The sequence below is a fragment of the Entelurus aequoreus genome, linkage group LG06, assembly GCF_033978785.1.
Source record: "Entelurus aequoreus isolate RoL-2023_Sb linkage group LG06, RoL_Eaeq_v1.1, whole genome shotgun sequence".
NCBI classification, from domain to species: Eukaryota; Metazoa; Chordata; class Actinopteri; order Syngnathiformes; family Syngnathidae; genus Entelurus; species Entelurus aequoreus.
Genome location: NC_084736.1, coordinates 55414804 through 55430803, shown reverse-complemented (window position 1 = coordinate 55430803; position 16000 = coordinate 55414804). Strand labels below are relative to the sequence as shown.

The following is a 16000-nucleotide window of genomic DNA, read 5'->3' as shown; positions in this document are numbered from 1 at the left end:
CAATAGAATAAAAAGAAAAAGCAACAATGAGAATAAAAATATAACAGTAAAATAAGAATATAACAAGAGAAACTAGGCAGTAGTGACCATGTTATGAAAAAGTATTGCACTGTTATTGTTTTGCATCCCCTGTCATCCTAGTACCCCCCTCCCCCCCAGAGAGGAGTTGTACAGTCTAATGGCGTGTTTATACAATATACGATTAAAATCAAGCATACGATCATTAACTCTGTGTTAATATTTGAGTGGGCTCCGGGCCCCTCTGTAATGGAAAAGTTGGGCCCTGTGGTCAAAAAGCTTAAGAACCTCTGCTCTAGAGGGCATTCAAAAAATATAAATATCTGTTTCTCAGCTGTGGTCCGTATGAACCACAGCAGCGTTAATTTGTACTACACTTATCCACCACTTGTGGCAGTCATGACAATATCAAACAAACGGATGAAGTCTGGAACTAAAGTCATAAAGAAGTTTCTTAAGCGCAAAAACTATGACTAAAGTGGTGAAGCTGTATTTTCATTTGCGCTTAAATTTTACTGACAGTTCGTTTAAGAAACATTTTAATTATCATTTATTAATAATTTAATTAGAATTTATTTTAGCACTGTGTGTATATTTGATTAGTTTAGTTTTTTTAATCAGCCTGACATAAGCCTTGATAATAATTTTGTGATTAAAACATGCTTTTATATAATTTGACAAGGTTGATCCTGTAAGTCGGGGGTCTCAGACACGCGGGCAATTGCGGCCCGCGAGACGTTATTTTGCGGCCCGCACCTTAATATGAAAATGTAATGTTAGTGCGGCCCGCAAGTTTTATATGAATGGCGCTTGACAGCGTCATACTAGCCAACCCTCCCCATTTTTCCGGAAGACTCCCGAATCTCAGGGCAACCCTTCTCTCAAATGTCTGCCGATTTTCACCCAAACAACAATATTAAGGGCGTGCCGTGATGGCACTGTCTTTAGCGCCCTCTACAACCTGTACAAACAGCGTGCCAGCCCAGTCACATATTGTATATGGCTTCTGTACACACACGTAAGTGACTGCAAGACATACTTGATCAACAGCCACACAGGTCACACTGAGGGTGGCCGTATAAACAAGTTTAACACTGTTACAAATATGCGCCACACTGTGAACCCACACCAAACAAGAATGACAAAACACATTTCGGGAGAACATCCGCACCATAACACAACATAAACACAACAGAACAAATACCCAGAATCCCATGCAGCCCTAACTCTTCCGGGCTACAATATACACCCCCGCTAACACCAACACCCAACACCCCCCCCCCCCCCCCCCCCCTCCTCCTCCGCCCCCCTCCGTGCGTCGGTTGAGGTGGGCGGGGTTTGGGGGTAGCGGGGGTATATATTGTAGCCCGGAAGAGTTAGGGCTGCATGGGATTCTGGGTATTTGTTCTGTTGTGTTTATGTTGTCTTATGGTGCGGATGTTCTCCCGAAATGTGTTTGTCATTCTTGTTTGGTGTGGGTTCACAGTGTGGCGCATATTTGTAACAGTGATAATGTTGTTTATACTTCCACTCTCAGTATGACCTGTATGGCTGTTGATCAAGTATGTCTTGCAGTCACTTACGTGTGTCTGCAGAAGCCTCATACAACATGTGACTGGGCCGGCACGCTGTTTGTATGGTGAAAAAGCGGACGCGACGACAGGTTGTAGAGGACGTTAAAGGCAGTGCTATCACGGCACGCCCTTAATATTGTTGTCCGGGTGAAAATCGGGACAAATTCGGTAGAATGGTTGCCCCGGGAGATTGTTGGGAGGGGCACTGAAATTCGGGAGTCTCCCGGAAAAATCGGGAGGGTTGGCAAGTATGTTGCTAGGGCGGGATAGCCATTCAAAGAAGGTGAATTCATTAAAAAGTGCATGTTAGATTTTTTTAAGAAATCTTTTCTTGCGGCCCAGGCTCACCCAGTTGCTGCATCCTGTGGCCCCCAGGTAAATTGAGTTTGAGACCCCTGCTGTAAGTGGTTATGTATGTGCTCGATGAACCCTCCGTTTTAGTATGATTTTTTTTTTTGATTTTTTTTTTTTAGGTGAACATTTACCCCCCCAAAATTTCTCTGTCTTAGTACGATTAACACATTTTAGTGTCAAAGTCTTTTTTTGGATTACTGCTGCAAAATAAGCCACCAATGAGTCTGTGTTTCCAGAGTGTCACTGAATGCCACACACTGCTATGTTAAATTTAGCCAAACCATCGAGTCTAATAAGCCACTGTCCTCTGTAGTCAGTGTTCTGAAAATTACTTTTAAAAAGTAATTAATTATAGTTACTCGTTACTTTACCAAAAAAGTAATTGAATTAACTAACGGAATGGATCTTTTATAAATGTAATTAATTACAAGGGAAAGTAATTTAGACGTTACTTTTAAAAAAAAAAGTTTTAATTGAGAGATGTTTTAAGGGAAACTGCACTTTTTTGGGGAATTTTGCCTTTTGTTCACAATTATTATGAGAGACAAGAAGACATGTCTTTTTTTTAAATTATTTTAAAGTTGATAAACGTAGATTCTATGTCACTGTAGTAACACTTCTGCACTCTGACCATATTATTGGGTCAGTCACACTGGAAATACGTAAAAATTGGAAAGAGATGTGCTGTTTATCATTGACAATCCTTATGTAAGACAGAAACACATATGCTTCGCTTTTTTTATGCGTTCGAAATCGTAAATGAATATCTAACAATTGAGTCAACAGCTGGAGGGTCCTCTATTGCGCTCATTATACACTCTAAAAACCATCTAGAATGCGCCAACAATACTCCATTTACTTGTCGTCACCTGCAAATGAACCAAATTATGAGCGATATTGTTATTATAAGTGCCAACACAAACTGACTATTTTAGCGGCGCATTGATAGCAGTGAGCTAATGCCAGCTTACGCTGCTATTGTTGATACACTGAGCCCACTATAAGACAGCGGCTGCTTGGTCTCAAACTTGCTAAAAGTAAATTCTAGATTACAATTCATGCATCTCTCACCTGCTAGTAGACAAATGTGGCCATGGACTGAGAAACTGGTCAACTTTGACATTCCCCAAGATGGCGAAAAGGACACAAAAAGACGCTAGTTGCGTCAACTTTTTTTAACCTTTCGTGAGGATTTTGATTGATTCTTCATCTTAACGAAATTATGTGAGCGTCCCGTCGGTAGGCATCTCAGCTAGAGTGGAAATATTACAGTAAGTGTTTGTTTTATTATGGTTAGTTCGTATGTTTAGCACCCAGCAATGCTGCTGATGCTATATTGTTACAATAAAGCTACATCCGTTTAGCACTCGGCTTCTAAAACTTATTGCTCATCCTCTTTGTGTTAGGGCTCAAAAATATAAGATTCCGGATCATATTTTTTCCAAAAGTAATTGTTGTTGGCTCACACATAGTCTGCTTGATTAGCTTGTTGTTGATGGGGAAGGGATCTGTGGTTTCTAGCACTACGTCACGGATCATGTGACTGGCTTGCTCATCTCCTTGATTTTGATACTAATTTGATCATATCTATTTATTCGCAAACTTTGAAAGTATTTTAATGTCATAAATAAGATATATATGATAATATCTTCAATATAGAGGCAACTTGTTTTTCCACTCTACTGGTACTTTTAAAGCGGTAGAATGTCGGACATGCGGTCTCAACCCAGTAAGATAGTTAGCATGTTTGTTTCGTTACTAGCGAGCTAAAAACTATGAGACAAAGTTGTGTGAAAAATAACTATCATTTTAGCCAAAATCCGACAGCTAAATTTTGTCTAAATCAATTGAAGTACTTTTTAAAGCAGCGTCAATTTGGAGTGCAATGAAGTAACACACTAAGCATTAATGCGCCGGCATCATAAGATTAAACATACAATTAATCGATCTAATGGATACCTAAAATGTTACTAATTAATACAATTTTATACATTGAGTATATTAGAGTGCTAAAATGCCAGGAGTTAATCAATATTATACCTGAGTGCATCTTTTTAAACACATAATCACAAAATTCTTCTTTTTGAGCGAGTTAGATCATTTCGCTGTTTGTTTTTATTACTCCTATTTCAACTGTCCTTTTCAACATGAAAAAATTACACTTAAGATTTTATTAAGCACTTTGTCTGTCTTTGCTTTAAAATGGACACAAATGTAATAGTTATTTTATTTTTTTTAACCGCCGAATAAGCAGCATGGTTACAGTATAAATTAGGGCTTTACTCATATCAGCCAATATCAATTAATCACAATTTTTTTTAATTAAAGGCGGATTGTCCCGTGCAGGATTACAAATCCCAAAACCAGCGAAGTTGGCACGTTGTGTAAATCGTAAATAAAACAGAGTACAACAAATCCTTTTCAACTTTTATTCAATTGAATAGACTGCAAAGAAAATATATTTAATGTTCGAACTGAGAAACTTTTTTTGCAAATAATCATTAACTTAGAATTTGATGGCAGCAACACACTGCAAAACAGTTGGCACTGGGGCATTTTTACCACTGTGTTACATGGAACAGAGTTTGGGAAAAGAGGAGACTCATTGTTGACGCTTTTTAGGTGGAATTATTTCCCATTCTTGCTTGATGTTAAGTTGTTCAACGGTCCGGGGTCTCCGTTGTGATATTTTATTCTTCATACTGTATTGCGCCACACATTTTCAATGGGAGACAGGTCTGGACTACAGGCAGGCCAGTCTAGTACTCGCGCTCTTTTACTATGAAGTCACGCTGTTGTAACACGTGGCTTGGCATTGTCTTGCTGAAATAAGCAGGGGCGTCCATGAAAAAGACGTTGCTTGGATGGCAACATATGTTGTTCCAAAACCTGTATGTACTTCTCAGCATTAATGGTGCCTTCACAGATGTGTAAGTTACCCATGTCTTGGGCACTAATACACCCCCATAACATCACAGATGCTGGCTTTTGAACTTTGCGCTTATAACAGTCCGGATGGTTCTTTTCCTCTTTAGTCCAGAGGACACAACGTCCACAGTTTCCAAAAACAAGTTGAAATTTGGACTTGTCAGACCACAGAACACTTTTCCACTTTGCATCATTCCATCTTAGATGAGCTCGGGCCCAGTGAAGCGTTTCTGGATGTTGTTGATAAATGGCTTTGACTTTGCATAGTAGAGTTTTAACTTACACTTACAGATGTAGCGACCAACTGTAGTTGCTGACAGTGGTTTTCTGAAGTGTTCCTGAGCCCATGTGGTGATATCCTTTACACACTGACATCGCTTTTTGATGCAGTACAGCCTGAGGGATCGAAGGTCAAGGGCATTGCCGCTTACGTGCAGTCATTTCTCCAATTCCATGAACCTTTTGATAATATTATGGACCGTAGATGGTGAAATCCCTAAATTCCTTGCAATAGTTGGTTGAGAAATGTTGTTCTTAAACTGTTCGACAATTTGCTCACACATTTTTTGACAAAGTGGTGACCCTCGCCCCATCCTTGTTTGAGAATGACTGAGCATTTCATGGAATCTGCTTTTATACCCAATCATGGCACCCGCCTGTTCACCTGTGGGGTGTTCCAAATAAGTGTTTGATGAGCATTCTTCAACTTCCTAGTCTAGTCTAGCCACTGGTTGCTGTGTGATAGAGAAAGCAAATCATTTAGACTTTTTCATAGCCATTCAACACATTTCCTGCTGAATTGGTTATGCTCATACCTCAATCATTTGCGCAGCAATATTTTTTAAAAGTGCGACCAAAATAATGCAGATGCACTTTGAAGTATTTTATAACTTTGCGTGCATGAAATATGCATGAGCTTCTTTACACGAATAAAGACCGAAATAAAAAATTATAAAAGTTCAAATGAAGTAAATATAATTGCAAATCTGTTTTTAGGAGCTTTTTGGGGTCTTCTGCATCGCTTATATCGCAGCTGTCATGTGTATCGGTGATTCGGCTGTATTGTTTTATTTCAGGGCTGTTATTATGGCGTCTTGCTGCTCGGGGAAGCAATCCAGTGTGTCTAGACTCGGGTGTGCTTTTATGTCGTGCCTAAGATTGACACTTTAGCTGTTGCTGCTTAGACATACACAGTGGAACCCCGAAGTTAGCCTTGTGTGCTAGCTCTCGGTTTGTAGTGTGCGCAAAACACTCAATGAACGGTTCCAATCTCTCACACACAGCCAGACGTATATGCCTCTGACTGTTAAAACAAAACAAAATGAATGAGTTAACGCATGTGATTAATCACAATTTTTCTTTTACATTAATCATGACCGCACTTAGATTAATCATGCAATTTATTTTGACCGTAGAAGCTCTTTTACCTTAATCGCTATACAGTCAGTATTCAGATCAATGCATGCGTCAGTAAAACAATGAGTTAAGACTGACAGGTGTGCTCGCTGGCTAATTTCACTCCAAAATATGACCTGAAACAACTTTAGATGAAACTGTTGCCAAGTTTTGTGCAAATCAATGACATGCATTCAAGTAAAACAATTAAAAACGTTCCTGGGTGACATTCCGACAAAAAAAATGCGTTTTTGTACAAATATTGGGGTCTTGTCTTGAGCAAATTTGAACTATGCAAGCAAGTAATCACCTGTGATTAATCATGATTAAACCAAATTCAAAAAACTGATTAATTATGATTAATCGAAATAAATACAAAACTGATTAATCATGATTAATCAAAAACAAAACAAAACTGATCAATCATGATTAATCCAAATAAATAAACAGATTAATAATGATTAATCCAAATAAAAAAACTGATTAGTCATGATTAATCCAAATAAACAAACTGATTAATCATGATTAATAAAAAAAACAAAAAAACTGATCAATCATGATTAATCCAAATAAATAAACTGATTAATCATGATTAATAATTTTAAAAAAAACCTGATTAATCATGATTAATCCAAATTTAAAAAACGGATTAATCATGATTAGTCCACATTCAAAAAACTGATTAATGATTAGTCCACATTTAAAAAACTGATTAATCAGGATTAATCCAAATAAATAAAAAACTAATTAATCATGGTTAATCCAAATTAATACAACTGATTACCATGATTGATCCAAATAAAAATAAAAACTGATTAATCATGATTAATCCAAATTAAAAAAAGTGATTAATCATTATTAACAAAAAAAGGATTAATCATGATTAATCCACATTCAAAAAACTGATTAATTATGATTAGTCCACATTCCAAAAACTGATTAATCATGGTTAATCCAAATTAAAAAAACTGATTACTATCATTGATCCAAATAAATAAAAAAGTGATTAATCATGATTAATCCAAATTCAAAAAACTGAAAAATTATGATTAATCCAAATTCCAAAATGTGATTAATCTTATAAAAAATGTTTGACAGACATATAAAAACCCACACAAAAAAAACGCTGACTGTTCTACCAGCGGGGCATCTTTTCTGTAAACGAGAAATATCGTCATGTTTTAATCTTGCGAGATCTCTCGTCACATCACCCTCTGCTATTTTAGCTTGGAAAAACTGTGCTGTTTTTGTGCTGATTTTGTGAGTTTGGGAGAACCTCTTTACTAGTCCTGTACTTGCCATTTCTGACACATACTTTTTTAGTCTCAGCTATTCAAGGTGTTCCTATTGTTTATTCCCATTTGCATTATTACCCTCATTTTGCCTGCTGCTCAGCTTCTCTTGAGGGACTAATATAAACTCTTGGTTGTCTCTAAGTAGTCTCCCAGTGCTCTCATTTGAGTTTTTTAATCTCCTTTTGCTCTTTTGTTGTTATTTTTAGCCTCATCTCTGAGCACTATGGCTGTGCCCACATGGCTGATTAACAGGAAGGCATACGACAAAAAGAAGGGAGTTGATAAATGAGTTTAAGATGGAGAAATGATGCAGTAGCAACTGTTAGGGAATAGCTGGACTCATCTTGGGTCTTTCTAATGGCTATGGCGGGAGCCATGTTGTGAGTCAGGAGGGGTTTCCTATCACAGTTGGAGCGAGGTGACCTTCCTGAAGAACCCAGAGATGACAAGGAACAGATTGGCTGTCAAATGAATGCACCAGATCAGTTCCTTCAGTTAAATATCGAAAAGCTTTAAGTCCAGCTTCTATGACTGGTTATCATAACACAAAGTAAAAAGCTTTGCTGATTTGTACATTAATGTTGTGTCTCCACAGGGCATCACCACCGTGGACTCTTGTAATGCAGAGCCTCAGCCTCCGAGTCCAGCCATGTACCAGCTGGATATTGTCCTGAAGAAAGGCAACAACCTGGCCATCAGAGATCGCACAGGTAGGGGCTGAGTGTACACAGAGATGCTATGTTTTAGTATAGTATGTTTAATCAGAGATTAACTATAATACTTTATATATATATATATATATATATATATATATATATATATATATATATATATATATATATATATATATATATATATATATATATATATATATATATATATATATATATATATATATATATATATATATCAGTGACGTGCAGTCAGTGGAGGCAGGTGAGGCGGGGCCTCACGTGCCATCATGGAAAGAAAAAAAATGTAAAAAAAAAAAAAATGTATTCAATTGTTTTATGTATCCAGTGATTATACTATAAAGTTATTTTCCATTTAACTTCACCAGTTTTAGATTATTTTTATTCAAAATCGCTGAATTTTCACATTTGCCGTTCAAATACTGAGAAGAGACGGTGGGTTGTGCCTCAACATGGATTGCGGACTCGGCTAACTGCTGGCCTGCTGTGCAGTGAGACCGTATTGCTATATGAACTATATTATACATTTCCATAGTTTAGTTAGCTGAGGTATGTACAGTGTATTTTGTCAACAACTGTATGTTTGTAAGTATTTCTTGTGCTGAGCAATCATAAAACTGCTGCGAAGACACACTGGCTGAGGCTCGCAGTAATCCCGCCTCCTGGTGGTAGATAATGCACCCCCACCGTAGAATGCACCCCCTGACGGGAGTGTTATATCAACTAAAGCCCACACTTAAACTTTCCACGTGAAAGATTGATTTATTTAAAAAAGTTATTTAATAAGAAGCCAAAAAGTGCAAAAACAATAATGTTCGTGTTGGAGGAGTTGTGAATGACTGCAGGGCCACAACATTAGGTACACCTGCAGACTGCAGCACGGATTTCATATTTCATTCATTCACAACTCCTCCAACACGAATATTATTGTTTTTGCACTTTTTGGCTTCTTATTAAATAACTTTTTTAAATAGATTCAATCTTGCACGTGGAAAGTTTAAGTGTGGGCTTTAGTTGATATAACACTCCCGTCAGTGCATTCTACGGCGGGGGTGCATTAATCCAGCACAACAGCGGCGCACGGACTTCATTTATAAGTAAAGGTAAGACCATAATAACTTTTTTTTATTACATGTGCTTTTTTGTGTGCTACAGTTTGTATGTGTAAAGTTAAAGTTAAGTTAAAGTACCAATGATTGTCACACACACACTAGGTGTAATGAAATTTGTCCTCTGCATTTGACCCATCCCCTTGTTCACCCCCTGGGAGGTGAGGGGAGCAGTGGGCAGCAGTGGGCAGCAGCGGCGCCGCGCCCGGGAATAATTTTTGGTGATTTAACCCCCAATTCCAACCCTTGATGCTGAGTGCCAAGCAGGGAAGAATGCTGGTATGAACTTTTAAACACAACCCGTTAACTGCTGCCAATCAAATGGTGAATAAGATACTCTTTAGGGTTCATATGTTTGTATCACTGATATATATATATATATATTAGTGCAGGCTAAAAGTTTGGACACACCTTCTCATTCAATGTGTTTTCTTTATTTTCATGACTATTTACATTGTAGATTGTCACTGAAGGCATCAAAACTTTGAAGGAACACATGTGGCGTTATGTACTTAACAAAAAAAGGTGAAATAACTGAAAACATGTTTTATATTCTAGTTTCTTCAAAATAGCCACCGTTTGCTCTGATTACTTTTTCGCACACTCTTGGCATTCTCTCGATGAGCTTCAAGAAGTAGTCACCTGAAATGGTTTTGGTGCTTGAAGCTCATCGAGAGAATGCCAAGAGTGTGCAAAGCACCAATCAGAGCAAAGGGTGGCTATTTTGAAGAAATTAGATTATAAAACAGGTTTTCAGTTATTTCACCTTTTTTTGTTAAGTACGTACATAACTCCACATTAGACTTAGACTTAGACTTCCTTTTATTGTCATTAAAATTTGAACTTTACAGTACAGATAAGAACACAATTTTGTTGCATTAGCTCATTGTAGTGCTGGATAAAAGAGCAATAAGGTGCAGATATAAATAAATAAATTACAGTACAGAAAATATATTGCACTTTTGCATATGCATCCACGTTTATGGATGTATGTTATACTATATATATATATATATATATATATATATATATATATATATATATATATATATATATATATATATATATATATATATATATATATATATATATATAATTATATTCATGTGTTCATTCATAGTTTTGATGCCTTCAGTTACAATCTACAATGTAAATAGTCATGAAAATAAAGAAAACACATTGAATGAGGAGAAGGTTTGTCCAAACTTTTGGCCTGTACTGTATATATATATATATATATATATATATACATATATATAAAGTGTTAAAAAAAATACATTTCTGAATGAACCACAATTTTTTTGTAACGATTCTTAATCGATTTAAAAAAACATTTTTTTTTAGTGATTTTTTTTTATTATTTAACCTGTCCTGTCCAGCCACTCAGGGCAATCATATTGTTGATGTAGATGATAAATATCTGCTGTACAGATTTACTTTAGAAAAGAGAAGTATGGGATACTTCTCTTGTTGAATTCCATTTAACAAAACCAGTTTTCTTCAAACACAGAAGTACCAAAAATTGGAAAGGTTGAGTACGGGTTCCCAGGTACAGGGAATTGGTACCGCAGTGATTCAAATGTGCTATTGCTAATACGTATCCACAATAATTCGGATAACAGTTTTTTAAACTCCCTTTTTCTACTTCATTGGGTGATGGATAGGTCTTTCATAGCAGGACAGGGCAGGTAGGCAAAACCAGAGGTAGCGATGGTATTCAGGTTTTATCATCTAAGTGTCATTTTGACAGAATGCACAAGTGGACGACTCTGCTCTTACCCAATAAAGTTGTTGAAGCAGCACATTAGAGACAGGGTGAGACAAGCTGTGCAGGCCCAAATGATATGAGCCACAATTTCAACATGTTGTGTACGTTAATAGAACAGATCAAGTGATGGAATGTACATGCTGCCCTGTTAAGTCAATGCCATGTTGCTGCATGCAGTCGTCCTGGACTCTCTCAGGAGTGGATGTTATAGGATTGTTCCATGAACTCATCCATCTCGGCAGCCTTAGTTAGTCAGATATGGAATGGTGAAGGGATGGGATGTCGAACTGAGGTAGTTTGCTACAGGAGGTCATTTAGTATTAGTACTTATTGATTTACTAAAAGCCACTGTATGAATTATTAATGATTTAAATCGTTTTTGGTGTGGTCTGCAGAACATTTTAAAGGGGTTTTACTATGTAAACTGACATTTTTTTTTAGTTTTTTCAACTTGAATCAGCCTATTAGATGGGTATGCTACACGCAATATTTTTACACTTTTACAAAATGGTGCTATTGATACCGTACAACCGTTTTCATTCATGCAACAATATAATGTTAAAGATTAAACACGCACTTTTAAATAGCATTTTGATTACCACAGTAATCCCAGAAAGACCTCTTTCCCCCTGTCTGTCATTCACTATTAACATATTTTATGCACAAAGGATAAGGGTGCATCTAAAAATATTAATGGCTAAATCTACCAATCTACCAAGATCCTAAATAACAGGTACTAAACAGGGTTTGCAAACTGAAAAATTGCACAAACATACTAATGGGCGAAAGACTGCGTGTGTAATCGATAAGGAGAAAAAGTGGTGCAGACCTGCATATTTAAATGAGGATTTTCAGTCTACTACCATGTCATCGTGCTCCAACCTGTTGTGTTTTGCTAAGTTGTGGAACATGCAGCACACAACTATAATCGGTGCAATAGAGAAGCGCTCCTCTGGTGCGATCTCCAACGGAACCATCTTTTAGCTCGCCGAAGGTGCTCTCTGGGAGACGCCAAGTCGCCAAAAAATGCAGTGTTGCAATACGTTTTTTAATGGAAATACGGTATATTTATAAATGTTCGCTTGCTCCAAATCAGTCCTTAAAGGGGTATATTATGATTTTTTTTCCTGCATTTAAAACACTTCCTTGTGGTCTAAATAACATGTAATGATGGTTCTTTGCTTAAAATGTTGCATTGATTATGTTTGGCAGACCGTCTTCCAGCTTTTTTCAAACCGTCTCTTTAGGATGCGTAGTTTTGCGGGCGGCCTTATTTACGGGCCTCCACTTCTCCCCGCCCTCTTTGTTGTAGTTTTTAGTACTTCCATGTGGAGCCTACTGACACAAGTAAGGCTCAAACTGAACGCTACTTCGTATTAGAAATGGCAATGGCATGCATGTGCATGTACGAGCCAGTCTGCCCCACAACAAGAAGAGGATGGAGAAAAAGAAGGAGCTTATTGACAACAGCGTTGGACTACAATGGCGGACTCGTGCAAAGCTCTTTGGGTAAAACTTCATCATTCATGGAGATATCCTCTGACGTCACCAACGTGGCAAATTCCTAGCGGCTTGTTTGGAGGAAGTATGAAGGAAGGCGAGATTGTTTTATAAATATGTCTGCCTTGGTTTGATTTCACATTTGCGGGACTTTTGCAGATCCCAAACACACAAAAAAGTTACCAAATAGGTAAGAAAAGTTGGTTTTGGTTCTGTGTAGCCCACGTCTAGGGATGTCTCTCCTTGGTGTCTGAAATAGATTAGCAAAAAATGAGTTCAAATGCCCAATTTTCCAATTGTGCACAAATCGGAAATGATGTACAAAAATATTTACTTATCTGCTTTTTTCATTCTGGGCCTAAAAACGAATATTGTCCTGCATATATTGTTCATATGAATGAATACAGACGCGCTAAATGGATTGCATGAGATATTTTGCTCATTTAAGAGACGCAATCCCTCTAAATACAAGCCTGGGTATGGGAAGATGTAACAAACAGTGAGAGACAAGATACTTGACATTAAAGTCAGTGTGTCATCCTCCCACTTGCCGTGTTCTTTATCGAGTTCCCCTAATGCAAGCCACAAGATTTTACTGGGAAATCATCTCACATTTGTAGCAGCATAGTGCCTATTATTGATACACGCTCATGTTAGAGTAAAACCAAGTGCATGATTGTGTATACAGTGTTGGACTGTAGGATGACTTGCTTTGTCCAATATGTCCTATTTCGCCCCTTGCATTCTGGGTAATAGGATACCCCTAGTGCTGCAGCCATCTGTCATTCCTGTCAGTACCACAAGTGCACTGGCACACACACACACACACACACACACACACACACACACACACACACACACACACACACACACACACACACACACACACACACACACACACACACACACACATACACACACGCAAACGCACACACACACACTGTTGTAACCACCCACAGTATGAGTGAGAGGCTTTACGGGGTGTGTATGCATGGAGGAGCGTTTTATGGGTAGTACCGTGCTGCTCGTGTCCTGCTATATTTATAACAGTTCTACTGAGAAGAGTCATATCTGCCACATATTTACGCATGCTACCTCTGATTATCCTCAGTGGCACAACATTTGGAGCGCGAGCACTTTAAGTGACATTATTTTAGTCACTTTTTTGTTCAGACGCCTTTGCACGTAATAATCATGTTCAATATACTGTCCTCCGACATCCGTGACCTCTAACCTAACAAGTGTTCTTGTAGACAAATTGACAAAAATATCACAAACACAGACTCCCAAAATCTTCCCAGAAAAGTGCAAACTCGTTGGTGTAATGGCCAAGTGTATCAATACCGAATTTTCCGGACCATAGGGCGCACCAGATTATAAGACGCACTGCCGATGAATGGTCTATTTTTTATCTTTTTTCATGTATTAGGTGCACCACATTGATGGAGTCATATTATTATAATTATTTTCTAAATGTAAAACACTTCCTTGTGGTCTACATAACATGTCATGGTGGTTCTTTGGTCAACATATTGCATAGATTATGTTTTACAGATCATCTTCAAGCCGCTTTCTGACAGTCGCTTCCGGATGCACCGTTTTGTGGGCGGTCTTATTTACGTGGCTCACCTTCGGCAGCGTCTTCTCCCCGTCATCTTTGTTGTAGCGGCGTATCGTGAAAGGACGGGAGTGGAAGAACTGTCAAAAGATGGAGCTAACTGTTTTAATGACATTCAGATTTTTGTTACAGGCCTCGCACTGAGTAGCCTGGACCCAGTGTTCGATAGGGTGTGTCCTGTTTTATAGGAATAAAAACGAGACACAAAGTGCTTGATTGCGTTGTCATCGCAGGCTCATCACCTGACTCTTTTATTAAACATTTCTTGATTTCTTTACTCTCATTTGCATTTCTATTGTGCTTTTAATCACATCCAAATGGTTTCGATAATGTAATTTCAGTTCTACATTTGTTCATTCACATCGTTAAACAATTACATCTTGACTTTTGAAATGATAAAACAAATCCACAAAACATAGAGGATTGATCGTTACATACCCCAACACTATCTTTCTGTGTATAAGCATCACGTAACGGTACTGTTGCTTTAATAAACCTCTTCATCTTACATGTTTGTACTGTATCCTCACATTGCTTCTTTTTTTAATATTGCTGCTTTCTTGAATGCTTTTTTCTATATTGTCACTGTCATTATAAATCAATTACAATTACACACATTCAGGGGCGCCGGAAAGGGGGGGTAAAGGAGACGGATTCTAGGGGCCCATGATGGAGGGGGGCCCAGAGAGGCCCCTAATGATGATGAAATTATAATGTTTCCGCTGTGTTGGGGGCCCTGTAAAGATTCTTACATTGCTTATTGAACGTTACAAATTTCATCACAAATACACACTTTTAAACAATATACTTCGATAATTCTATATTCAGAAACTCTTATAATTGCTTGGAGACAAATGTGTTCATTTTTATCACACTTTACCGACCTGTTTTATAGGAATAAAAACGAGACACAAAGTGCTTGATTGCGTTGTCATCGCAGGGTGTGACCTGACTGAGACCCGGAAGCACTAACAAGCACCTCCCATTTTCCTCCTTTCCTATACGAGTGCGCCCTCTGCTGGCGTGGCGGAATAACATGTCTTGTGGCATTCAGCTTGGAAACATACACTTTAGCTGTGACTTTAGATATGAAAATACCTCGAACTAAATTAAGATACTCTATTTACACATTCATTTTACAAAACAATTGTGACTACTAATTGTAAGTGTCACACTTTACTTAAATCAATAACGGAGCAGCATCTCCTCATCCGGAAACAAGTGTGTCCCGTGAAAAAACGTCCGACCGGTCTAATAACTAAAGTTCCTTGAGTGAATAATGTAAACTCACTACACCGGGTATGTTTTAGCGCTTTCATGGCGAGTTTACTGACAGATATAAGTAATAACTTTACACTACTTTATATTAGAAATGGCAACAGCGGAGGATGAATGTCCCATAACAAGAAGATAGAGGAAAAGTAGAAGCTTATCGACTACGGTGTCGGCACGGACTAAATTTTTCAGGATTTATGCAGATTCCAAATACAGATCAGCAGGTACGAGAAGGTAAGAAAAGTTGCTTTTGCATAATATTGCGAAAGGCTTACCTTATACACACACCATAAAAATAGAAAGTTGATCCATCACCTCCTTGTTATGTTTGTTGGATACACAGTACTGTATAGTACTTTATATTGTGTTCTAAGTGTACAAACTTTCACTAAACTAGAGACTCTTGTCAAGGCTGGAACCCATTATTCATATTTACATTGTTTCTTATGGAGAAATGAGCTTCACTATGCAATT

At 37.8% G+C, this 16000-nt stretch overlaps 1 protein-coding gene across 6 annotated transcripts in view; it reads left to right on the top strand.

Annotated features, from left to right (window-relative positions):
* Positions 1-16000, top strand: part of mctp1a (multiple C2 domains, transmembrane 1a) — a 494888-nt gene that overhangs the window by 156766 nt on the left and 322122 nt on the right. For all 6 annotated transcript variants that reach the window (XM_062050987.1, XM_062050984.1, XM_062050988.1 and 3 more), the window contains exon 2: positions 8160-8274. In XM_062050987.1, the coding sequence (XP_061906971.1) occupies positions 8160-8274 (115 nt within the window). The remainder of the gene's footprint in view (positions 1-8159; positions 8275-16000) is intronic.